The sequence below is a fragment of the Microchirus variegatus genome, assembly GCF_963457635.1.
Source record: "Microchirus variegatus genome assembly, chromosome: 6".
Lineage (NCBI taxonomy): Eukaryota > Metazoa > Chordata > Actinopteri > Pleuronectiformes > Soleidae > Microchirus > Microchirus variegatus.
Window position 1 is genome coordinate 31,894,213 of NC_139807.1, and position 25,637 is coordinate 31,919,849.

The following is a 25,637-nucleotide window of genomic DNA, read 5'->3' on the forward strand; positions in this document are numbered from 1 at the left end:
TGAGCGGATGTGTAAGACATGTTGAAGATGTTTTTAAACTCCACGGCTGAGATCAAAAAAATTATTTTGCGATTCATATTAGAGCTGCAACTAACGATTATGTGATCAATTAATCGTTTGGTCTAAAAAATGTCTTAAAACATTGTCAAACCTGGAAATGACAACGACAATGTCAACAAATCAAAATGATTCAGTTTTCATGATTTCTTTGTTACGTGGAGCACAAAAACAAAGAAAATATTCACATTTAAGAAGCTAAAACAATCAGAAATCTTGTTTTAATCATGAAAAAAGCTTCAAACCGATTGATCGATTATCAAAATAGTTGATGATTAATAATCGATTTATTGTTTCAGCTCTAATTCATATCGAGTTTAATTTGAAAGATCGATATATTCATAAAATCATGAGGACGATTTAAATAGTTTGTGTTCTCCATTGTCGTCACAAAACAACATAACATCAACGTTGTCTTCTTCTCGTGACCAAGCTGCACTCACAGCACCCTCTACTGGACAACAGGGCAATGACTTCATAGAGTCTGATGTTTTCCAGGCTGTATAATGTTTTTTATTCAAATGACTTCTGAAAGTTTGCGTTTTAAATGATCACCTACAACTGTACTACAGCGCTGTACTGTGTGGTCATCTCAAATAAGTTTCATTAACTAGTAACTATTTTGGGATAAATGTAATGATTACTATTTCAGAAGGAAACTAAATTGCATTGAATCGATTATTAATCGATGACTAAATTAATCGTCAACTATTTTGATAATTGATTAATCGGTTTGAAGCTTTTTCCATGAATAAAAACAAGATTTCTGATCATTTTAGCGTCTTAAATGTGAATATGTTCTTTGTTTCCTTGCTCCACATAACAAAGAAATCATTAAAAGTTAATCATTTTGGTTTGTGGACAAAACAGACATTTGAGAACATCATCATTTCCAGGTTTGACAAACACTGATCAACATTTTTAAAATTTTCTAACCAAATCATTACTATTATTATTATTTATGAAAATTATTGTTAGTTGCAGCTCTATATCTATATCAGACCCATTCAAACGCTGCCAGCACAGCCAAACAAATATCTCTACATAACTACAATCAAACTGAATTGAATCTGAACTTTAGGCATCAGAGTCGACTGAGAAAATCATCAGTGATCCCCAGCTCTATAAGACAACACAATGATGTGACCACGGCTCTTCTGCTGTGACGGTGAACCACCGCGTTGCCGTCTCTTCTGACCTGTTTGTGACGATGCTGTTGCTGCCGCTCTCCCAGTCGGCGACGGGCGCGTTGCGCAGCAGCTTGATCTTGCTGGTGTCCAGAGGCACCAGCAGGTAGACCATGAGGCTGGCGTAGTGGATGGCCTGGCTGAACACGGTGCTCTCCTCGTTCTTCACCAGCTCCAGCTGCTTCTCTTTGCTCAGACACGGCCACGAGCGCAGCTGCTCCGCGGCCAGGTCCATGGCCGTCTGCTCCTCGTCGTCGACGGCGGTGTCGGCGTCCTGGAGAGGTCAGAGTAAACAAAAAAATAATGTTTCTTGCTTGTGTTGAGTTGTCAGCCACACTGCTGACTTGCACTTTACAAACTCTTCTGTTTTTTCACAATTAAGGATTATGAAACTATGCTAATTGTATTCAATAAATTTTCTTGTGACCGACACTAAAATGATCTCAGATCCCAAACCTCAGAGTAAAATTCAGTGTTTTTCAAATGAAAATTGCCTGGATTTGTGTCGACTGTATCTGTGTAACTGCTTTGTTTTGGTGAAAACACCCCAAAAAGCATGTTTTTTTGTGTGTCGTTGACAGGTACAGTGTGCAGTTTCGTGGGTGTTTCACGGCAGTTATGAGCTATAAGCTCATTTTCATCTGTCGTCCCTGGGCAGGAAGCGGAGAACAAACGTCTCTGTTAGAGAAGTTAAGAGGTGAATAAAAACACACTTACGAAACAAGACGTGTTCACAACAACATGTAAAACATGTCACAACGTAAAAAAAACGCAGCACAGACAGTAATAACAACAGCAAGAAAACAAGAAACTTCTGGTAATTATCCTCCACAGGAGGGTCGCGGGTCGCTGGAGACAATCCCAGCTGACGGAGGGTGAACGGCGAGGTCCAAACTCACACAGAGATGAACAACCACTCACTCTCACACTCAATTAACCTCTGCATGTGTTTGGACCGTGGTAGGAAAACTGAGTATCTGGAGAAAACCCACACACACACGGGGAGAACATGGAAAGTCCATACAGAAAAGCCCTTGTTTAAACATGCGTCATGAACCTGGATCTCTTTTCTGCAAAGTTACAGTGACACTATGACACCATCTATCTGTAAAGCAAGTTGTGTGTGTCTGTGACGGGCATATCTCGCTGACCTTTAGTCAGATCGCCCTAAAATGTTGGATATGGGTTGAGTATGGCCCGATGGTGTGCATCCTTGATTTTCATGTTTTTTGGAGTCATTTTAATTTTCGCCGATTTATCACAATACGCCAGCATGCTACGCCAGGCAGCGCGTCTTACGGCGTGTTAGGATTGTCAACAACGGGTAGGCAGCGGCTCGTTTCGCACGGTTCAACGCAGAACATGGTGTTATACTGAAATGACGAAGGGGGAACCTGTTTTCAAAGGTAAGCTAGCGAGGCTACGATTAGCATTAGCGTAGGGCTAGCATAATACAAACACTGTGTAACCTCACTAGGCACAATTTTTTTAAGTTTCAATTTGCATTTGCTGTTCATGGCTGACAGTCACAAAACAGCTAGCTATGCTAATCGAAAATTAAAAACATTTGCATTGTGCCTAATGAGGTTGCACAGTGTTTGCATTATGCTAGCCTTCTTTATCATGCATTACCATAACCGAAATGTTCAGCTCCCACTATAGGAATACACGCTTCCCCATCTTACCTTGAGTCTGGCAGCGAGGCCTCCTTTCTCCTCCGGGGTGTTCAGATACAGAGCCCGGATCTGACCCTGGACCTCGCTATAAAAAGTGGTTTCCCAGAACTGCTGGTTGGTCCAGATGGGATGCTCCTGGATGCAGGTGTAGGCAAACTGGTTCACACCAGGAGCCAATTTCTGAAAGAGAAAAACACAGAGTCACAACTTTAGAAAAATAGATGAATAATAGATGATTGACTTTCACCCACAGGTTGATGAAACACTAACATGTTTTTGTTTTTCAGCTGAGCACGGACATAAATTTCATATGCGAATATATGAGGACCCACTTTGACTCACTTTTAACAGTTTAAACAAAAACTGCATAAATACACCAGTGAGTAATAACACAAACATGGATCAAATCTACAGAGATAAACTAAATATCATCTGCTAATAATGACCCACTGTTGCTGCCCTCACACTGTGGCCAGTCTGAGTGAGTGTTTATTCCCCACTGGACACGAGCACCAAGAACAGTCTGGACAGTCGTTAACGCCCCCCCCCCCCCCCCCCCCCCGAAACGGGCTTTGCCAGAATCTTAGCGAGCAGTCGGAAAACAAAAGAAAACAAGCCAGCCACAGTATTTAAAGTGAAATCAATCATTCTCCACGAGTCGTAACTTTTGAACAGATAACAACCCCCAACAGGAGCGACAGAACCATTCCTCTTCCCCTCTCAGTCCTCTACATGTACGTGTAAACAGAGCCGTTGTTTTTCATTAGCGTGGTGGACTGAAGACGAGAAGAAGAATAAATATACGTATAACAGCGACTGAACCATGAGCACAAACCGTCAGAAAACCATCATCCATTAACCATGAACCATGCGCACGTGCGCCTGCAGAGTGTGAAGGCCACGTGGACGACTCGAGCCTCTTATTAGATCAGCTTCTGATTTCTTTCCCCCTGAGTCTGACACAGTTCAGTGGTTTCCATTATCACCTCACAGCCTTTTTCTCTTTGTAAGATGAGAAGAGGAGGGGTGACTCTATTAAAACTGACTATTATCCAAGTGAGAAGAGAGCTAATGCCCCGAGTTGGTGTCTCGTCTCTGCTTCAGTGGCCAATTATGTCAAACATTGAGTTTTTTTGTTGTTGGTACTGTTTTTGGCAGCAGCAACGACCTCGTTAACGTTGATTTTGCTGGACGGCCGAGTGGTTGAAGCGATGCCATTGGACGGTTTGGCGAGTGTGGCCAATACAAATGGGCTGAGTTTTTTTATTTAGCAATTAATTATCACAAACAGCTTCTCTAACGTCATCACGGTGTTTACAGCCACGTTTAGGAGATTTATGAACTTTTCAGACTCCTTTACCAAACCCCACCAGGTGTAATATCGAGGGACTTTTTGGACAAATCTTACTTAATGTCGGTTAAAGACAGAGTGGCCAGTATATGGCACGGTGAGCCGGAGCTTTCCACTCCTCTCAATGTGCGTCATTGAATTCACTGTCTGGCAGCAAACCTGGACATAAATGAGGTTCTCATTTTCTCTGTGACTGACCTTTTAAAAACTTATTTGTGTGGAGATTTTGTCTGACAATGTGATTAAAAAAAAATAAATAAATAAAAATCATGACTTTAGGACAGAACAGAACAGCCGTTTGGAAATCAATGCTGGTCAATAAATATCTGCTGCACCTCAGTAAGTGTTCTGTTTTTTAAATACAGCACATGTGAGCAAAGAGAACTGAAGCATAATGAGACATAAGGCCAGTTTGATGTCGTATCATCTACACTACCGTTCATAAATGTCCTTATTTTTGAAGGAAAAGCACTTTTTTTCAATGAATATAACATTAAATGAATCAGAAATACACTCTATACATTGTTAACGTGGTAAACGACTATTCTAGCTGCAAACGTCTGGTTTTTAATGGAATATGTACATAGGTGTATAGAGGCCCATTTCCTGTGTTCTAATGGTACATTGTGTTTGCTAATGGCGTTAGAAGGCTATTGGATGATTTGAAAACCCTTGAAAACCATTGTGCAACAGTTTTATTTTGAATAAAAATAATTATTTCTAATCTTGTCAATGTCTTGACTATATTTTTTATTCATTTTGCAACTCTTTTGATGAATAACACAACAAAAATTGTATAGGTGAGCCGTATTTGGTTAGATTTTGCTGAATATACAGAACATTACAGCAATAAAACAGTATTGAACCACTGAATTAAAAGTGCGGTCTCCAATTAACCTAATCTGCATGTTTTTGGTCTGTGGGAGGAAGCTCTCCTCTGTACCCCATTTTTCCTTTCACCGCAACCTGTCTAGGCAGATGGCTGCACATCTTTGAGTCTGGTTCTGTCAGAGATTTCTTCTTCTTCTATGAAAAAGGGAGTTTGTTTTCTCTCCACTGATGCCTCTAGTGTTTGCTCACTGTGTGAACTGTTGGGTTTCTCGTCTCTGATTTGGCGTTATACAAATAAAAGTGAATTGAAATTGAACCCCCCCATCAACAGATTTAATCTGATATGTACATGATGTACGGGAGTGTGTCCTCATAATAGATCCTCAGGCAACATTAGCATGAAATGAATGAGGGCTTGATTATATTACAGCTCTTTTCCACTAAATCTACAACCGCCAAAATGCAAACAAGCACACTGCCTTGAATCGGGTGTGGGAATTAGGCCAGATCGAATGACAGGGACAAATGTACGGATGCAAAAATGCTTTGAAGAGAAAGAAGCTTCCATGCTCCCTGTGCTGCCGCAGTTCAAAATAGCCGGCTGTAGAATCCACGGTCAGTGTCCAAACACAGAGGTCAAACACGGCCAAACATAGGATAAGAGGAAAACGCGGCCTTTTCGGACGGCGCTGTAAAACTATGCTGTCGAAGCAGTTGTTGAGTTTCTTGCAGCAGATGTTGTGTGGGTGTGTGTTTGTGCAACATCGTTGTGCGGGGGGTCCAACATGAGTGATTTGTCTGTGTCGTCTTCACACCGCCGTAGCTTTTGTCAGATATGTGCGGGTCATATTGACCGAGGTCAGTGCTTCTCCTAATACGATAATACGCCGGGGCTCAGCAGAGACATCGACAAGACAGATGGTCACGGAGGAGGAGGAGGAGGAGGACGGGGAAGGAGGAAAGAAAGCAGAGGAAAAGGGAGGAGGAGGAGGAGGAGGAGGAGGAACGGGGAAGTAGCAAGTAAAGATGAAGGGGAAGGAGGGAGTATCCACGAGTCGGAGGCGATTGACCATGTGACTGGTGAAGAGCAGGAATGCGGCGTTGAAGTAGAGTGTGAAAAACAAGTTAAAAAAAGAAAGAAAGAAAGAAAACAATGACAATGAAGTGCACAGGTCAGAGGAATGAGGCAATTAGAGTTTGGGATCTTGTTTTGAACTTCAGGACATGATCCCTCAAGGTCAACCTCAAGGAGCATGATTGACTGTGGCCTACAAACGTCAGCAGAGACAGGGAGCGTCTCCTTACATGTGGACACTGGATTCACAGCATCACCGATCATATCACCGGCCTCGAGGCAGCAACTAAATTACGAGTCGAGAGAATTTGTAGCATCTCAGAATCATCGCAGACACAGAAACGGTCATTATTTCTGGACACGTCGTTTGTGGGAACGCATGCCTGACCTCAGTAAAATCCATCTCCTCATATATTTGCTGTTCTTCTCTACAAGCATCCCAAGGCCATTAAAGCTCCCATAGACCGGAAGTTCCAATTTAGGCTGTTTTTTGGTGTGTATCTGCGCCATTACCTGGTTTATGAAGCCCTAAAGTTTAGAAACAAACAGCTCAGCCACTGCTGAGAACGCTGGGTTTTATTGTATTCTCTGGCTCTGCTAGAAGCGCTCTGAAAAAGCCTGGAATGGTGACGTAAGGATCCTGAAGTCTCCTGAACAGCAGATCGTCCTGCTCTGGGCACTAGTCCGGGCACTAGTCCGGACACTAGTCAGGGCACTAGTCCGGGCACATCCGGTTGTGTATGTTCAACCACAGAAGTAGAAGAAATTATGTTGTGGAGGTGTTTCACTTGTGACAGTGTCATCTGGGTCTGACTCCAGGTCAAAGGTCTTCAAAGGGACTGCGGCGGGGAGTCGTGGCCAAGCCATTTTTAAACACTGTTAAAGCTATGTTTTGATAATGAGTAGCAGTGCATCCACTGTTCCAGAGGGGGGAGCTGCGCTTCTGAGAGCTGACGTGCTAATGACGTCACTTCCAGATAACTGGCCAATCACAAGATAGCTGAGAAAGCTCTCGTTGGCTGACCGATCACAACACAGTCTGTCTTCTGGGGGTGAGATTTCGGTCGGAAACAGCGCGACTGACGAGAGCTTCAGTGAGGAGAGATTTTTATCGGCTCATTTGCAGCAACTAGGAGGTTTTTGACCATAAAAACAAGTTAATGTATGTAAGTAGACCTTCATAACTCACATATATGTGCCATAGGACCACTCTATGGGAGCTTTAACAAAAAAAAACTGCATTCAAACAAAAGCATTTAAAGTTTTTTGGCTTTGCAAAAACAAACGGAGAAAAATGTGTTGAAAGTCCGACTGATAAACAAGCGCCGCCGTGGCATCCATAGGCCAGCGCTGTGTAAAGCCCTGATATACAAGACACATAAATGTTCCTGAGCAAAGTAAACATGGATATAGTAAGTAAAGAGCTGAACATTTCTGATATATAAACAAACGAGTCACCGCGTACGTCATTTACCTCGTGAAGAGCAGTCTGACACGAGCGAGTTGCCAAATCCCCCCCGTGCATAAACTACGGCTGAAAAAATGTTAACATTCAAGTGCTGTGTGAGTTTGTCAAGAGTGGGGTTTTTGAATTTTTCCCCTTTTCGCTGACGTGACCAATCTGTGTGTGCTGCAGAACGAGGGCATCGTGCAGGATTGTAAAGGGCAGAATAACAAAAGACAGCGAGTCAGTGATGCGACACCTGTTCATCTCGTGATTAAACCCACTCCTCTCTGGATAATGAATGCCAGTGGAAATGTGTGAAGATTAGAGATGAGAACAAAATGCAAAACCTCACCGCTAACAAAGAGCCACTGTGCAAAGGTCGTGTTTTGACAGGACAAAACGGCTCCTCTGTCCACGCACTATCTAAGCCCAGAGATATTCTTCTAATCAGCTCTAACTCTCTGAAACGGAAAGAATTATTCTTCACATTCCATCCCATAAACACCTCCGTTTGAGGGAGAAGGGGTTGAACTGAGGAGAAACCAAAGCAAAACATCTGAGCACGAAATGTGGGTCAACAGCAGAACCTGCTCAATGCCAACATATGGCTCGCAATAAAAGTCAAAACTCCATCTGTGTCCATCCAGCAGATGTTGGGACAGACAGAACCCTTTAAAACGTCCCACAAATTGGAAACTTAAAGGTGCAATGCGTAAAATTTTGCAACTCAATATCCAGTTGAACACCTACGTAGCATTCAGTTAGCATCAGAACTCAAAAGATGTCGTAAAAACAGAGGCCTCTGCAGAGCTGACCTGGCTCCTGGTATAAATAGAAAAGGCTTAATCTGGTGTAATGAAAATCCAGAATTCATACATTTTACACAAAAATGAAGTATGATTACTTTATAATTTCAGGGCCTTCTTTAAAGAGGCATAAGGACGACAGGCATTATTGTGCACACAGTGTGGGCACAACTCATCAAAGTCTGACCAACGATACCAACACAGAGGCTTTGACCAGAGTCTGACTCATAAACTCGAACAAGCACGAGACTTTTTATTGTGCAGTGATTCCACTCAAACAGAGGACGACGTTTGCAGCAGCAGTAGAGAAATAACAAAAAGCTTAAAAACAAATAAACCAAAAAAAAACTATAAACAGATCAGTGCAAGAAATAGACGTTACTGCACGGCCTGCATACGTTCCCTTCAAAAGAAGAATTCACATTCATATGGGTCACGACAAGTTGCCACATGGTCTCATTAAAGGACTCATATTATACCTATTTCGCCAAGTGAACCTAGCTCCCTGGTGTCTGTGACATGCTTTGGTCATAATACCTTGAGGATGAAGCACCACAGCAGTTCAATCCCTCTGCCAAAACAGCCCTGTTCAGAACGCTCGCTTTAGAGCGCCTGTCTCTTTAAATATGCATATTACACAGGAAACTACGTCAGCGACACTGAGGCTAATGGCAGCTAACAGCAGTTAGCATTTGGAAAAGCAATCATTTGCCGACTCTGGACGGCACATTGCCGTCATATATAAAATGTAAATCCTCTGAGGCTGGAAGTTTGTGTAGAACTCTGTGCTGCACTGTGCAGCCAAGAATAGAACACTTCTATTGCCCTCGCCTGCACCCTTGCGTTTTTTAGGGAAAAGCGGAGCTCCGAGAGACAACAATTCCAGGAATTTGCACAATGTGACGTCACATTGTGTGTGGAAGTCAACATCGCGTGTTTTATCTCCTGTACTTAGACTGAGGAGGAACACAAAAACATGACTGAGTCATCTTTTTTCACACTTTGCCGACTCATAGGACCTCCAGAGTCCCAAATATAAGGATGAAAATGAGTGCTGGGCACGTTAATGCACATTAACGCATGACTCGTTTCCATGACGACTGACCCGAAAAAGATGTGCGTGACGTCATGGTTACGTGCCTCGGCACCGGAGTCCAGGCACCGTTTACCAGTTAGCTCCGTTAGCTCCTTTAGCGCCTACAGTGGAACTGGAGCGGTAGCAGCGCTACAAATAACACAGTTATTATAACAATAATAACTGTGCACTGCATATGTGTGCCTCTGTTTTTAAAGTTTAAAGCTACTTTAGACAATCCAGAGTCACGTAAAAATGACGTCACGCAAGTCTTTTTCCGGTCAGTCGTCATGGAAATGCATCATGCGTTAATGTGCGTTAACGTTGATGCCGTTAACGCGTTAACAGAAATGCATGCTCTTTCTTTTTACAGAGTATATCTGGTTCCTATTTACACCAGCATACACGTACGCGCCCTGTGTAACTGCACAGTCATGATATATGTGTTTAGGAAATGTGGAGGAAAGCATGAATATAATCCTGGGTTATTACCAGCAGTCTGCTCAACACTGTCCTAATAAAAAAAACTATGCTATGGTACATATGTTTCATGTTACAATCCAAGGTGAGGAAGTGGAGCAAAGATGGGACGTGGTGCATTTAGGGTATTTTAAATGTTAAAAGAAAGCAGAGCTGCGTGTTATCTTTACATGGAACAGCTTGTCCTTGACAAAATCAAAGACAAATGTGACGGATCGGTTGTGAAACATCGGGATCATGCCTCCGCTCAACCTACAATTACGATGACAAATGTCGAGATGCTTCATTGCTCGGCTTTGTTTTCCCCCTCATTTCTGTTGCATGACTTTTGCACCGCTAAAACCCTAGGGATTGCACATAACAGCAGATTTGAGAATGTGCCATCGTTTAATTCAACATTACGTTTCACCCTTTCAACGAAGCAGAGCTTAAACTTGGATGATTATCGGTGAACGGGGGGGTGGGGGTACGTTCTGCTGAATTTTCAAATTATTTTTTTCTTATAATGAGTTGATGGTGCCAGACAAGGAATTATTTCTAATGTTCTGTTCTGAAATAACAGGAAATCACTCCATTGTGTAGTAACTGTGACCTATGATAAAGGACAAGCCAATTCTTTCAAAATAGTAACTTATCCCTTTTTCATACTTTTTAACAAGCACCGGGCGAAGAAAACAAGGACACACTTTTGGTTTCCAGTGCTGGTGGCCAACAGCTTATCTGATAGCATTACATCAGTTTGGGGGCGTGTGAACCGGATGAGTCATGTGGTGGTGGAGACCGGACCGGGTCTAAAGTCTCGTTCCCCCGATCAGGGCTGTGTCACTGGTACCCAACAGAAATGTAAAATGTAAAGTTGTGACCGTCTCCGTAGCAACGAAGAAGCTGCAGGGACACAGCTGTGGTAAACACAGCAGCAGCAGCAGCAGCAGCAACATGGTGTTGTGATGAGGTTTGGAAACACAAAGTCATGGGCTGGTCCTTTTCACTGCCACATTTAGGCCTTAACCCTCTTATGACCATCATGACCAACAGGCCCCATCTGGATTTATGTTGGTTTTACGGCTGCAGAATTATCAAAACATGTTCGGTGAGTGAGTTCTTCTGAGGTAACTTTCACTTTCCATATCTGGCAGTTATTCATCCGTTTAGGAATTACGGTACAGAGAAATTGTCTAATTATCTAATCTATTTCTCTGCTTTCCGGTATCCATCTATCCATCTTCTACTACTTTATCCTCCATGTGAGGGTCACAGGAGGTGCTGTGCCAATCTCAGCTGACATAGAGCAAAAAGGCGGAGTCACACCCTGGACAGATCGGCAGTCCATAGTTTCACAATTTTCTAGATATTATCATAAACAGAGTTCTAAGAGTTACGGTAATGAGAAGTACACATGCTAAATCCAGTGTAACAGTGTAAATGCAGGGTCAGTAAAAGTAAAAAAAGGTTGAGAAAAGCTCCCTCTGGCTATGACTAAACCTTAACCTGCACACAACCTTCTCTATTCTCTAATGGCTGAATGTTCTCTTATCTTTTATTTAATCTTCACTTCATTTTTAAAGGCACAGTATGTCAATTCTGTCACTAGGAGGCTCTTAATCACAGGAATAACAATATAGCCGAGTTAGATGATGTTGGTAATCAGTGTGGAATCATGGGAATTGTTGTCTTGTCGTTTGGTTCTTCTGTGCAGTTCATGGTTAGAGCTTCGTTGACAGAAAAAACAATAAAATAAAATAAAAAAACACACTAACCAACACACTGACTAACTAGTACCTAACATTTCCTTCCTTCCATTAAATATTGAAAAATGAAAAGGTCCATTAAATTGAGTAGAAATACATATTTCTAGGGACGGTCTTGTCTATTTTATCCTTATTTTAATGCAAAAATTTCTTCTTTTTTGATATTTTAATGCAAAATGGTTACATATTATCTCTTTAAGACCTCTAAAACCTCTTTTACCATTTTTATTCTGATAAAGCTGTTCATTTCTTTTATGCTCTCCTTTTAAAAATGTGTTATGCATCGTGTTTTTTTTTTACTTCTTTAAATTCTGTTTCCGTGCTTTTTTTTTACGTGAATCTTGAATCTATATTTGTGTATAAAAAGACCGTTTTGCCTTATGTTCCTGACATGGATTTATAGAAAAGTTATAATTCAAGGCTGCACGCACACACACACAGATACACACATATACACACAGTGCATCATCCAAGGTCCTTACCCTGTAAAAGGCGGTGGAGAGGGGCAGCAGTGCAGCGGCCACTGTGAACTCCTCTGAGCTGGAGCAGTCCTGTGGGTCAAAGAACAGAGCAGTGAGAGCAGGACACCGTCAGCTAGAGCTGAAACTAACAATTATTTTCATAATCCATTAATCTGTCGATTATTTTCACGATTAATCGAGTAATCGTTTGGTCCATAAAATGCCCAAAAATGCTAAAAAATGTCGATCAGTTTTTGTGAAACCAGGAAATTACGATGTTCTCGAATGCCTCGTTTTTGCCCTCAAACCAAAATGATCAGTTTTCATGATTTCTTTGTCAAATGGAGCAAAGAAACGAAGAAAATATTCACATTTAAGAAGCTAAAACAAACAGAAATCTTGTTTTAATCATGAAAAAAGCTTCAAACTGATTAATCGATTATCAAAATGGTTGACGATTAATTTAGGCGGGACGGGCGACGGCGGGAACCCGACAACTGCGAAGTGGTCGCCCGACAACTCAGCGGGAGGTCAGGGTTTAGCCGATTAGCATATAGCAGTATAAGTATCTGGTCGGAGGACGAGATCCAGAAGAAGAAGCCGGAGTCGTCCAGGAACAAGATGGCCGACGTAAAACTGCCAGATTTCCGGTCACGACAGCTGGGAAATGTGAAGTGGGCCTTAGTCATCGATTAATAATCAGCACCACACACAGACACTGAAACAAGAAGAGAAGCTGCAGACATTTCCCTCAGATTTGCTAAATTACAGTCAGGTTATTATATAATGCATCTATTTAAATGTGAAGAAGAAACTGTACAGGACAATAAATCAGTGTGAATTAGCACCACAGTGATGTGACGCGAGGAAAAGCCTGCGAAGGTGAAGATTCTTTAGCAAACGTCCTGTTATATAAAGACGCCGTCTCTTGTTAAGCGTCCAGAAAAGCCCTCTCACTCACTCACTCACTATTTTCTTCTTCTTCTTCTTGGTCGTCTTCACTTTTGAGGCATATGCTTTCAATAGCCTTATATAATCCTGGCCTTGACATAATTGTCAGAGCGTTGCAGTCTTTGCTTTACTGGTAATTTTATGATTTGCATTCCTGACCTAGATTGAAATTGAAGAATTGCATAAGATCTGCGGCGTCCATCTATGAAACAGCAAGAAAATGCTGCGTGTTTGTTTGTTTTTCTTTAAATGAGGGAATAGATCAAAAATATTCTTTCTTATATTTGCAGACTGTGCAAAGAGACGGTGCTTCCCGATGCTTTCAAGGGAACAGTATTAAAATTATGAGTACATTAAGAGGCTTAAGGCTTAATGCAGGGGACTTAGGGGCCCAAAACTTAACTTTCCCTTCAGAGATCACATAAAAAGAGCGTGATTTGGACGTAAGAGGTTTTCTTCATTCACAGGAAATTGGCACTTATCTCTCGTGAGCTTTTAAGGGATTTATTTTTTTGAACCCTGTGAATTAGAACGGCCAGAGGACACAACAGAACCGACACCGACACGGCGCCGCACCTCGTGACCTTCAGTGGGACCATCGTGAATGCATTTCACTATCACCGAATGACTTTTTAATGTGACATGAAAAGAGAAACTCTCACATCTCTGCCACAGACTATCAGAGGCAGCGATAGGGAGAGGAATGCTTGCATTCCCTGATAGTGGTCTGCGACGGGGGGCCTCTATTACCGTCATTCCACGGGAAGAAGAAAAAAAATAAAAAAAAAAAGAAGAGGAGGGAGAAAATGCAAAACACAAGTTCCCCAGCCACACATGAAAGCCCCCCCTGGCCCCCCATCGACCGAGCAACATACTTTCTGTTTTATTTTTCTTGTCGCCAGTGTTTTTCCTCGCAGTTATTTAGGCTGCGGTAAAGTGTTCCAGCCTGGAGCGGCACCAAAGCGTTGTTTACCAGCGCACTTAACAATGCTGCAGGTCACAGCAGTTCACGAACCGCCGTCAAAACACAGCGAGTGAACATGCACAGGCAAAAAAAATGAGGGAATATACAATGGTGTTCAAAAGTTAAGGGTCACCTATACAATTTTTGTTGTGTTTTCCATTAAAAGTCAGACTTTTATTCATCAAAAGAGTTGCAAAATGAACAGAAAACATAATATATGGAAAAATTCTATATTATACTATATATAGAATCATAGAATTTAAGGTTTTCTAATCATCCAATAGTCTTCTAACACCATTAGCAAACACAATGTACCATTAGAACACTGGAAAAGGGCCTCTATACACATTCCATTAAAAACCAGACGTTTGCAGCTAGAATAGTCGTTTAGTCGTGTATTTCTGATATATTTAATGTTATATTCATTGAAAAAAAGTGCTTTTTCTTCAAAAAAAGGACATTTCTAAGTGATCCCAAACTTTTGAACGGCAGTTCTTACTGCAGTTTTGTGTGTCATCAGGTTCAAATAACACTAACTTATGACGAAAGATATTTCCAATGCTGAAAATGCCGCGTGCTTTAGATTAAGACAACGTCACACACTGCCTCAACGCGTCGTATCACACGTAAAGTGGCGTTATACGGTTTACTTAAGCCCCGTTTGATATCGCCAAACAACCCTCTATGTAATCTCCTGTCAGCAGATAGAGAGGCTCAGCGACAGCTCAAAAGTTCTGGAGGTCAACGGGCAAAGCAAAGTGATAAGACGTGGGGATTCTACAGCGGTGAAATAAGTAGAGCGAAGCCGTTTGATGCCTTCAGCATCATGTAATGGGCTCTGACAAAGGTAAGAGGATTATTATTGTTTTATTATTAGGATCATTGTCGTGTAGATCCACAGGGTGTGGGTAAAAAAAAAACCCCACCTTATTTAGATTTCACAAAATGTTTGTTTGTGACGACACCCTGCCGTCTTCCTTTCCACCTTGTATTTACAGTAAGTCTGAGCCGTTTCTCCCTCTTTTCTCAGTCTTGAAGCTGCTGCAGGAGCTCAGCGAGTCCACCCACTCTGTCTGACCGACACGTAAACAGCCAGCAAAAACAAGAAGTTCAAGCATGTGACACAAAACGCCACAGGATGTGAACAAACAACAGCTTCCTGAGGGGTTTTTTTACGGACATGTTAGCACTTTCCAGGAAAGCGCTTTCCAGGGAAGCTCACATACTTTTATGCTTTTGAAGCAAAAAAAACCACAACACATTTCAGAGGCTGTTACCGTTAATTACGAACTGAATCACTGACCGTAAGAGGAGGAAGACACACAGTTGACCTCTGTGCTGCCAAGTAGGGCAGCGGCTATCGAATGTTTTTGTAATCAAATATGCAACCAATTATTTTTTCCGATTAATCGAGGACGCAAAATTATTATTATCATTATTTAAAAAATACATATTTTTAAATCCGATAAGCGATAACTCGATTAATCAAGGACGCAAATCCAAAACTATTATATTTTTTTTATTATTAAAAAATAGAGTTATTATTATTATTATTATTAATAGTAATAATAATAATAATTACTAAAGATTACTTGAATAATCAGTAGAATACTCGATTACAAAAATGCAAAACCTAAATATATATATATATAAATATATATATATATATATATATAAATGTTTTATTATTAAAATATATATAATTATTATTATTACTATTATTATTAATAATAATTTAAAAAATCTGATTACTTGAATAATCAGTAGAAAACGATTACAAAAATATTCGATAGCTGCATTACATCAGTTAACATCAACGTTTACGTTAGCGTGTACCGGAAGTGTTAGCACCTGGATGCTTCCGGCTCAGACGCTGAATCATTGAGGACGACGTGCTGTTGTGGTTACGCCAGTTGTCGTTTACATTGGTTACGCTGCACCCTGTTGTCTTCATGTTTAAGCGTGAAATGGTCCCACCACACTTTGGACATTTTCTGCCTTTTTTTACGGGCTGTTTCATTCTCCGTCATCGCGTCAGCTGAAATCCGGATGTGCGGTCGGTGTGCGTTTGCTAAAACGGTCCGTGTGGAACAATGATCGCTGCGCTGAACAGGCCGCGCGAGATAGGAATTAAACGGAATTATATACTTTGTAATCGCCCTAGTGTCAACTAAGATATGGAATGTGATTAATGCAGATGTGTGCCAATAATAATGATTATTGATCATTCATACACCTACGATACTAAAGGTATTCTACTTATTCTACTCTGTCACGAATATGAATACACTTGTAAAACTAAATGTGAACACTTTTTGTTGCTCGGAAGCAGACACCAAATTTGCTAATTTACCGAAAAATCTTTCAATTAATATTTGGCAAAAATCAGTAACTCCCCCTACTGGCGATATAAAAAATCAATACATAAAACCAAAATATTGAGATATTAAGGTCTGAAAATCTAAAAATGTGCACAATCTTTGGGGAGGGGGATTCAAAATGCACTCCTGTAATACAACAATTTGACTTTTATATGTAAAAAAACACAGCATTAAAGAAAATAAACAAATAATTATCAAACACATAGTTAAATAATAATGTAAATCAACAGAGGCACCCAAACAAGGTAATAAAAATGGTTTATAAATAAAAAATTTAAAAAATTGTGAAAAAGCTTTGGTAAAAATGGGGAGAACAATTCTAAATAAACTACGGCAATCCAAACTTTTATCTATTTTTTTTTGTTAATTGCTCTTGGGGGCCCTCCAGTGGTCATGGGGCCCTAAGTCTTGGGCCGGCCCTGTTGTACCTGGCCATACTGCTGCGCATCACAGAAAAAAAGAGCTGTATGAGCATGGGAATGACACCCAGCGTTGATTCCCAGTGGCCATATTTCGTCAGATCAGGGCCATCACGGCACACTGAGGCCATGTTCTCACAGCACTTTATGCTCTTTATGATCTGAATAATGTAAAAATGTCAGGATTAAAAGAGAAGCTTAAAGTGATTCTAGTTTCTAGGCTATAGGGGGATGTGAGAGGGTACAGGCTAAAATTGGTCGAGTCTTACTAATCCATCAGCTCTAACTTCAGCAGACAGTCTGATTAAGAGCCTGCTGCTTTTCCAGCATTTTCAATCCAATTCAAGAATAATAGATTTGGCCCCAAGGGACAATTTCAAGGCCTTTAGCCAACCTTGGCTGAAGTTCCGCATTTTGCTTCCCTGTCTTGGAGAAAAGAAACCACACTGGCATGTGTGTGATGCACCGAGGGCTTTTTAGCAGCTAATCGCTGTTTTTTCTTACCCTGCTGGAGTTCAACGGCTATGAGCTATGAGTTATTGGGCGTCCCGTGCAACGAACCGAACCCTTTTTCAGCCCGCAAATAAAATTTTATTTTGTCATCAGTGAAACCAGTATTTCAATTTTACATCATTTCCTTAATCGCCGATGACACATCATGCTCGTTTTATGTGTTAAAGCGCCCATAGAGTGGTCCTGTTGCACATATATGTGAGTTATGGAGGTCTACTTACATACATTAACTTGTTTTTATGATCTAAAACCTCCTAGTTGCCGCAAACGAGCCGATAAAAATCTCTCCTCGCTGAAGCTCTCCTCATCCGCGCCGTTTCAGACCGAAATCTCGCCCCCCAGAAGACAGAACTGTGTTGTGATTATCTTCTGCGGTTCAATGTACGCAACCGGATGTGCCCGGACTAGTGTCCGGAGCAGGAGGAGCACGATTCCAGGCTTTTTCAGAGCCCGAAAACACAATAAAACCCAGCGTTCTCAGCAGTGGCTCAACTGTTTGTTTCTAAACTTTAGGGCTTCATAAACCAGGTAACGGCACAGATACACACCAAAAAACAGCCTTAATTGGAACTTCCGGTCTATGGGACCGTTTTTCAGTTATTTATAGTATTTTATTGTTCTATATATTTATTTTGTTTTATAATGTGGGTTCTTTACCATGTAATGTATTTTTTTTACTAAGTTTAAAAGCTATTTACAGTATTTTATTGTTCTTTGCATTTATAGTTTCACAAAATTTATTTCATTTTGAAAAAAAAACATTTTTCGTTGGTGTCAGATTATTTGTAACACAATGGTGATGAACGCTGGTTGGAAGGAAGGGCCCCCTGGGAATTTTTACTTATAGGGCCCCTACAGACTCTAGAATCACCTCTGTTCAGAGCAGCTGATTCTTAGATTTAAACCAGCAGATAACATTCTCTGGTCTACTTTTTGAGGCTATAACGAGACAATTTACGTGCACGTTTTTATTGCCCACTATTCCACATCCGACAGTCAAGCTGCGGGGATCGCGCGCTACTCGTGGACCCCATGCCGTCGCAGCCACTTTCTTACGACGGACCTCCCGCCTCATTGCTGCCTCTCACAGTGAACTGCCGTTCAGACTGAGCGTGTGTTTTTCGAGCAGCGCGGTGAGGCCCTCGGCCCCCGGGAGCAGAGCGCTCAGAGGGCTCATAATCCCATCTGACAGGAAATGGTTGGGATGCCAGGACACATGCACAGCAGGAGTCATTCCCCCACATGGATTGCACAAGGTCTACGTCTACAATGGGGAGCATGCACACCCAGACACACACACACTCACACATACACAAAAATAAATGTGCAATTAACTCAAAATGCCTTAATGATTGAATGATTGTTGTTATGTGTGTGATTCATGGCAGAGAAATGGACCTGATCGACCGATTCCAGAGAATCTAGATAGTTTTTTCTGAATCATGAAGAAAAAATGCAAAGGAAGGAAAACACAAAACAATATCTGACCAGGCCCAGCACCACCTGACTGTAACGTCCTGACCTTTGACCTACTGTATGTTTCGGTGTCACTTCCTGTGCTGATTGCAACCAGACAAACAGATTTAGCCTGAAGTTGACCGGTCAGAGTCAAACCTTAAAAAATGCGTGATGATGATGTCACTGCATATCAATGTGTCAACACGGATTCCAGAAATCCTAATAAAACATCATGCTGTCATTGTATAAAGAAAAATAAAAACAAGCGACATTTTTGAAAGAATAAGTCACTTTGGAATTTGTTGGGCAATAAAAGAACTACAAACACACACACACACACACACAACTGCAGGCTGTGGTTTGTTTGCTGTGTTAATATCATTTTAAGGGTTTTTTCTTTATGTGGCAGGGCATTAAAAAAAGAATACAATGACTGGCTATTTATATGACTTTCGCAGCTCGTCTGAGGCAAATCCCTCACAAGTCAAATGAGAAGCCATAAACGAGAGCCGGGCTTTCATCTTTACGTAAAAACACAAAGAGAAGAAATAACAAACGATAAACAATAAAAATCTAAGAAAAACAACACCTAAACCATCACAAAAACATTGTATAAAAGAGCGGCGGACGACAAATCACTCCTGCATGTCGTCCATGGATGAAATGACGACTCTCTTCCCACGTGTCCCTGCAAATCACTGGGGTTTCAGCAGCACGCGACGGGCAAATTAGCCTTTTAAAAACGTCACTAAAGAGCAGTGGTGGAGGAAGTACTGAATTTCAGTACTTAAGTAAATGTATAAATAACCAGAGTGTGCTTGCCATCTATGGCCCAGTTTTCATTCTGACTCACAATTCTGGTCATCTGTCAGGGTCATCTTCAGAGTTAAATATCAATAGCAAAACCAACAAAAAGTCTGCTTATACATCTTTAAAAGATTTATTTGACTGCAACACAAATATGCAGACGTTTTTATTAATAATTTATATATATATATATATATATATAAATATATATATATATAAGATATATATAATGTCAGCATTAGCCTCTCTGTGGGTTTATCTGTGCGTTTATAGACTAAAGCCCCGTCACAATACCTCCGCTAACCCTAAATTTTTGCCCTAACCCTGAATTTTGCGCGTTCACATATAGGGGAAAGTAAGGGAAATGTGATTTTTGTGATGAAATTACCCACGATGCTTTGCGAATTCAGCAAGCTGGCTGATATTTTTCCAACAAAGATGGCGGCCACATCTGCCGAGGAACAATTTTGTTGTAATTAAAAATCTAGCTAGTTCGCTAGCTAGCTAGCAGCCACTTGCAGAGTGCTTTTAGAGCGTTTGCTACATGACAAGATGCTTTCATAAACCACATTGACATTAGTGTTCAAAGCTCAACGGTCCTTTGGATGTGTATCCAGTGTTCTAATGGTACATTGTGTTTGCTAATGGCGTTAGAAGGCTATTGGATGATTAGAAAACCCTTGAAAAACCTTGTGCAATGATGTTAGCACAGCTGAAAACAGTTTTGCTGGTTCTTTATTTGGAATAAAAATCATTATTTCTAATCTTGACTATATTTTCTCTTCATTTTGCAACTCTTTTGATGAATAAAAGTCTGACTTTTAACGGAAAACACAACAAAACTAGCATACGGTAGGGTATAGTGCTACTTTTATCCCGTTTCATGTGAGGACACATCTGTGTATTATAGTATCCTCGTCATAGTGCAGACACTATATTGGTCAAAGTCATAAATCCTCGGTGCTCGGTTTCACTCTGAACCATTTAGTAATCATTAAAGACGTCAGATGACCTCCCGTGTCCTCGTCCTGGTCAGACACAGGGATTAAAGTGGATTTTTATTATTTCGGGGGGGGTGGAATGAGTGGAATCTTAAGGCACGTCCATAAAAGCTGCACTGTGTGCGAGGACAGTTAAAAAACGACTCAAAATCCACAGAAAAGGGCCGATTCGAGGCAGTAAAACCTGAGCAACTGCCAATAAAGAGCCGGCTCCTCTGAGCGAGCGAAGCCGCGCTGAAGCCTCGTCTTTACGAGCAGCACGAAAACACACGACATCCACAGTGAGACGGTGATGAAGCACACAAAAACACTGTCTGATGAACCACGAGACACTGACGCGCTGCCAGGGACCGCATTAAAAACACAAACTCGGGAAATAAAGAAGATGATAGATAGGATGCGTTGGTTATTTGTACGACTGCCCCACCGAGATATTGTTTTTCACTTCATTAGAACCAGTTAGAGCTCATAAAAAATGGCATCTGCTAAAAACGTGTGGTAAGAAAATATTAACATATTTAACTGTACTGTCAACACTGACATCAGCTTCTGATTAAAATAAATAAAGGATAATGAATTTAATTAATTTAATTTAATTCTAGAGCTGAAACAATTAGTCGACGATCAATTAATCGTCAACTATTTTGATAATCGATCAATCGGTTTGAAGCTTTTTTTTTCATTTTTTAAAACAATATTATTAGATATATTCTGTATTTTTTGCTCCATAAAACGAAGAAATCCTTAAAATTATTTAGACATTGGAGAACATGGTTTGACAGGTTTGACAAATACTGATTAACTTTTTTTGCATTTTCTGACATTTTATGGACCATTTTATGGCGTTTATATTTAAATCCGACAGACAGTAGATGAGTTTGGATTCAGTTTGGATTAACTGGCTGGTTTACAACGGCTATTTTTAAAATTCCGATTTGGAGCAAAATAAACTAAAATAACATGGAGCCCCCGAAGTGACATGAGAAAAAAACAAAAAACATTGAAAAAAACTCGAGATCTCGATTTTGAAACTCAAGATCTTGAGTTTCCAAAAAATGATGGAAATTTTTTTTTTTTTCAAATTCTTTTTTTTTTCATAATTTTTTGGAAACTATGAAACTCGAGATTTCAATAAAAAAAAAAAAGTGTCTTTTTTTTATTCTCATGTCACTTCGGGGGCTCCGTAGAGGTCAATTAAATTGTTTACTAATTATAAAGAATTTTTTACATATAATTTTTACGACACAAAAGATCAAAAAGAATCAAGACATTTAGGAAAATGATCCAGTGAACAATTTGCCTGATAAATGACTAACATTGAGTTTCTTGTTCTTCTTACCTGCAGGGCGCAGTTCATCATGCGTATGGTGTAGTCAAACTGCTGGTGGTCCAGTATGGCTCGGTTCTGCTGAACGTGCAGCCTCAGCTCCTCGGTCAGACACTGACGAGCCGCCTTTCCCTTCAGAGCGCGCAGAGCAGCCGGCAGCGTCTGCGGAGGGACGACAAAAACACAAAACTCAGAATTCCAAATAACAGTTTGAGAAGCACCTTTGCTTGGCTGATATTTTCCAACTCCTGGACAAATCTGGCTCTTATTATACGATGTTATTTAGCAAGCACGTGTTTTGGATCATGCAAATTTGTTTGTTTATTATCTGCTCACTGCACACAGAAACACAATCTGAGTCCAAGCACTTTGACACTTGAACTGCTCCGGGCAGCGTTGAAAGAACGCGTGGTCGCTCTGCTGTTTCTTTAACCCGCAGTTACATAAAACAACTGGCAACCCTCCAGGTTTTAACACACTGGACGCACATATAAGCTCACTCGTGTCCTCACGTACACGGAGACGTGATAAAAGGAAACCATTGGAACCATTTTCTCTGGAACAAGCATCATCTGGGAGGGATTAGGATGATAAAGGTATAAAGGAGGGAGCCGCCGGTGTCACACAGAGAACAGATGCCTCCACTTCACGGGATCATTTAGACGTGGAGTAGCTCCGCTGATGAAAGACACGGCGTTATTTACCTTCTCAGTCTCCAGGGTCTTGTTGTCGAAGATAAAGGAGATGCAGCTTCGCACGACTTCGAGCCTGCGAGCGCTGTTGAACACGGAGCCGCTCTTACCCATGATAGACACTGGAATACAAACAAAGGCAAAAACAAGTTAAATCAAAGAATGGAAACAGTTTATCTGGCATTATTAGAGGTCATTCATCTCTGTCACACCAAGAAGGAAATGTCTTAACTATTTAGGAATGCTGCGAGCGCTTTTAATGCATCTTTTGATACTCAAGGACAAAGAAGTATTGATCAAACTGACCAACATATGAATATGAAGCCCCTGAATCAGTTGCTGAAGACTTTGTTTTACTTTATGTGCTAACTACTTGTCTGTGTATAAAAACGAGCAGTGTTCATATAATTTCCATGTCTTAGTATGTTTTGTGCAAGACAATTCACGTTTTAAAGGAGACATATTATGCAAAATCAACTTTTTAATAATTTAAATACCTATATTTGGGACTCTGGAGGCCCTAAAGTCATGTTTTTGTGGGTCCTCCTCAGTCTAAGCAGAGTGCAGCACAGAGTTCTACACAAACTTCCAGCCTCAAAGGATTTACATTTTATATATGACGGCTGTGTGTCGGCTAGAGTTGCGAATGATGGCTTTTCCGAATGCTAACTGCTGTTAGCCGTGGACTCTGGAGGTGACTCAGTCATGTTTTTGTGGTGCTAAAAGTAGTATCCGAAAACCGAAAGTCCGAGAAGTCTGCGAAAAGTTCTATTCTTGTCTCCACGGTGCAGCACAGAGTTCTACACAAACTTCCAGCCTCAGAGGATTTATCTGTCCAGTGGATACATGTTATAGACTCTTAGAAATAAGAGTCCTTCTACAAGGGCTGAGGTTCTACCTGAAACCATTTGCTTCTGAAAAACCCTTTCCTGAAGAAATAGTTTTTCAAGGGTTCTTGGTAACACTAATGGTTCCAGTAAGAACCATTTTGGTCCAGAGAACCCTTTAAAACCTCTTTCCTGAATAAAGGGTTTTAAAAGGGTTCTTGGTGGAACCTTCCAAAAGGGTCCCAGGTGGAACCTTTATAAAAGGTTCTACCTGGAGCCAAAAAGGGTTCTCTATGAGGACAAGCTGAAGAACTTTATATGGTTCTACTATTGTTTATGACGGCAATATGCCTGCTAGAGCCTGCAAATTATTACTTTTCCAAATGCTAACTGCTGTTAGCTCCCAGTAGCCTCTGTGGCTGATATCATTTCCTGTCCCTTAAGTTTTGTTTAACTTTTTTTTAAGGTGGACCTAAAGAGATACTACTAAACTGAGCGTTGTGAACAGGGCTGTTTTGTTCAGGGTGATTGAACTGCTGTGGTGCTTCGTCCTTATTGTATTGTGACCAAAGCATGTCACAGACTATAACTGCATAATTGTACGTCTATTTTCAGTCATTCTTACCGACAGGAGGCCCAGCAGGCACGACACATTTCCTCTCCGCTCGTACAGGAGCGGGCGCGCTGCTGTGTTTGGCCACGCCGTCCTGCAGCATCTTCTCCACCTTCTCGGCCTCCAGCAGAGGGAACGGTACCTGGTGAACTCGCAGGTGGGATCCCTCCGACGGCCGAGGCACTTTCTGGAATGCCATATGGGGGTTGGGATTCTCCTGCAGTACACGGACGAAAAAAAGGAACACCATGTAATAATATGTAACACAGTGAGTGGTACATGCAGTGACTCTAAAGCAGAAACACATGTAGAGCATGTTTGAAATGAGGACATCTGCCATATGTGGTAAAAAAAAACAAAAAAAAAACGGTGTAGCTGTACTGTATCTCACGTTTCTGTACAGCTGCTCAGAGAGTTCCCTGATGTGCTTCTGCAGTTTGGTGGGGATGACCTCTTCTTCTCTAAAGTAGTCGATGTTCAAGGCCACCAGCTAAGAAACACACAATGTACAAAACAAAGGAAAACACAAACACAAAAAGTGTGTTAGAGGGTTTTTTACTGATGAAGTGGAAGGATTCTGAAACCAAGACACTGAGTGCACTGAGAACAATATGTACTTTATTTTATAAGTGTAAATAAATAAATTATTACTCTAAAGTAGACATAATCATCACATTACTATGACTGTTTCATTGTGGTTGTCCACTTTACCCATTCCTGCAATAACCTAAACATCCTATGAAACATCAGCGTGAGTAAGAGAATATTCAGTAGTTAGTAGTCTATTGTAAAAAATTTTTCTCATTTTATTGTGTATTTGTCACAAATGCATCACGACGACTCATTCCCATGTTTCTGCACTGCTTCCTGAAATCAACAAACTAGATATTTTGTTCATTTTGTAGCCTCTTCTTCCCTGACCCTCTTTTTGGAGTCCCTGTTCGAAAATGACATGCCTAAACTAAATAGAGTAAATCTCTGCAGTTGGTATGTGGATTATCTTGGTATCAAAATAAAGATAACACTTGTGAAATTCCACCAGAGGTGTAAGTTTCACTGTAGATGCCACTGTGTCAGAGTAAATGCACATGGAACACAGCATAGTTGAAGGATCGTTTTCTCTCGCCTAAAAAAATATTGCATTTTAAAGCAAATATCACCTTTAAAATATGCAGCAGGAGCTTAAAAACACATGGATGTCATGTAACATGTGGACATGAGCTGTGCAAAGTCTGATGCTGCTGAAGTGAAGCAGAGTAAAATGACAGAGGTTTTAGTAAAGAGATGTCCAGGCGTTCTCTCTTTTGGCACAGTTTGGCACCATCTGTGCCATTTGAGATTTCTTTGCTACCAAATTATTAAAAACCCATTTTTATTTTATTTACATGTTACTATTGGTCTAAAAAGAACTTGTTTTGGGAAAAAAAGTATGATGATAACTTGCTGTAAATCGATGCTTCCTGTGCGGTGCGTAATAACAACTCTGTGAC

The 25,637-nt window shown here is 40.9% G+C and overlaps 1 protein-coding gene across 1 annotated transcript in view; it reads right to left on the reverse strand.

Annotated features, from left to right (window-relative positions):
• sbf2 (SET binding factor 2) overlaps positions 1–25,637 on the reverse strand; it is a gene marked incomplete at its 5' end in the record, with an annotated part of 128,264 nt that overhangs the window by 33,025 nt on the left and 69,602 nt on the right. Inside the window, 7 exon segments of the mRNA XM_083890897.1 lie at positions 1,256–1,518; positions 2,930–3,100; positions 12,216–12,284; positions 22,028–22,177; positions 22,720–22,829; positions 24,160–24,364; positions 24,539–24,637. Coding sequence (XP_083747023.1) covers positions 1,256–1,518; positions 2,930–3,100; positions 12,216–12,284; positions 22,028–22,177; positions 22,720–22,829; positions 24,160–24,364; positions 24,539–24,637 — 1,067 coding nt within the window.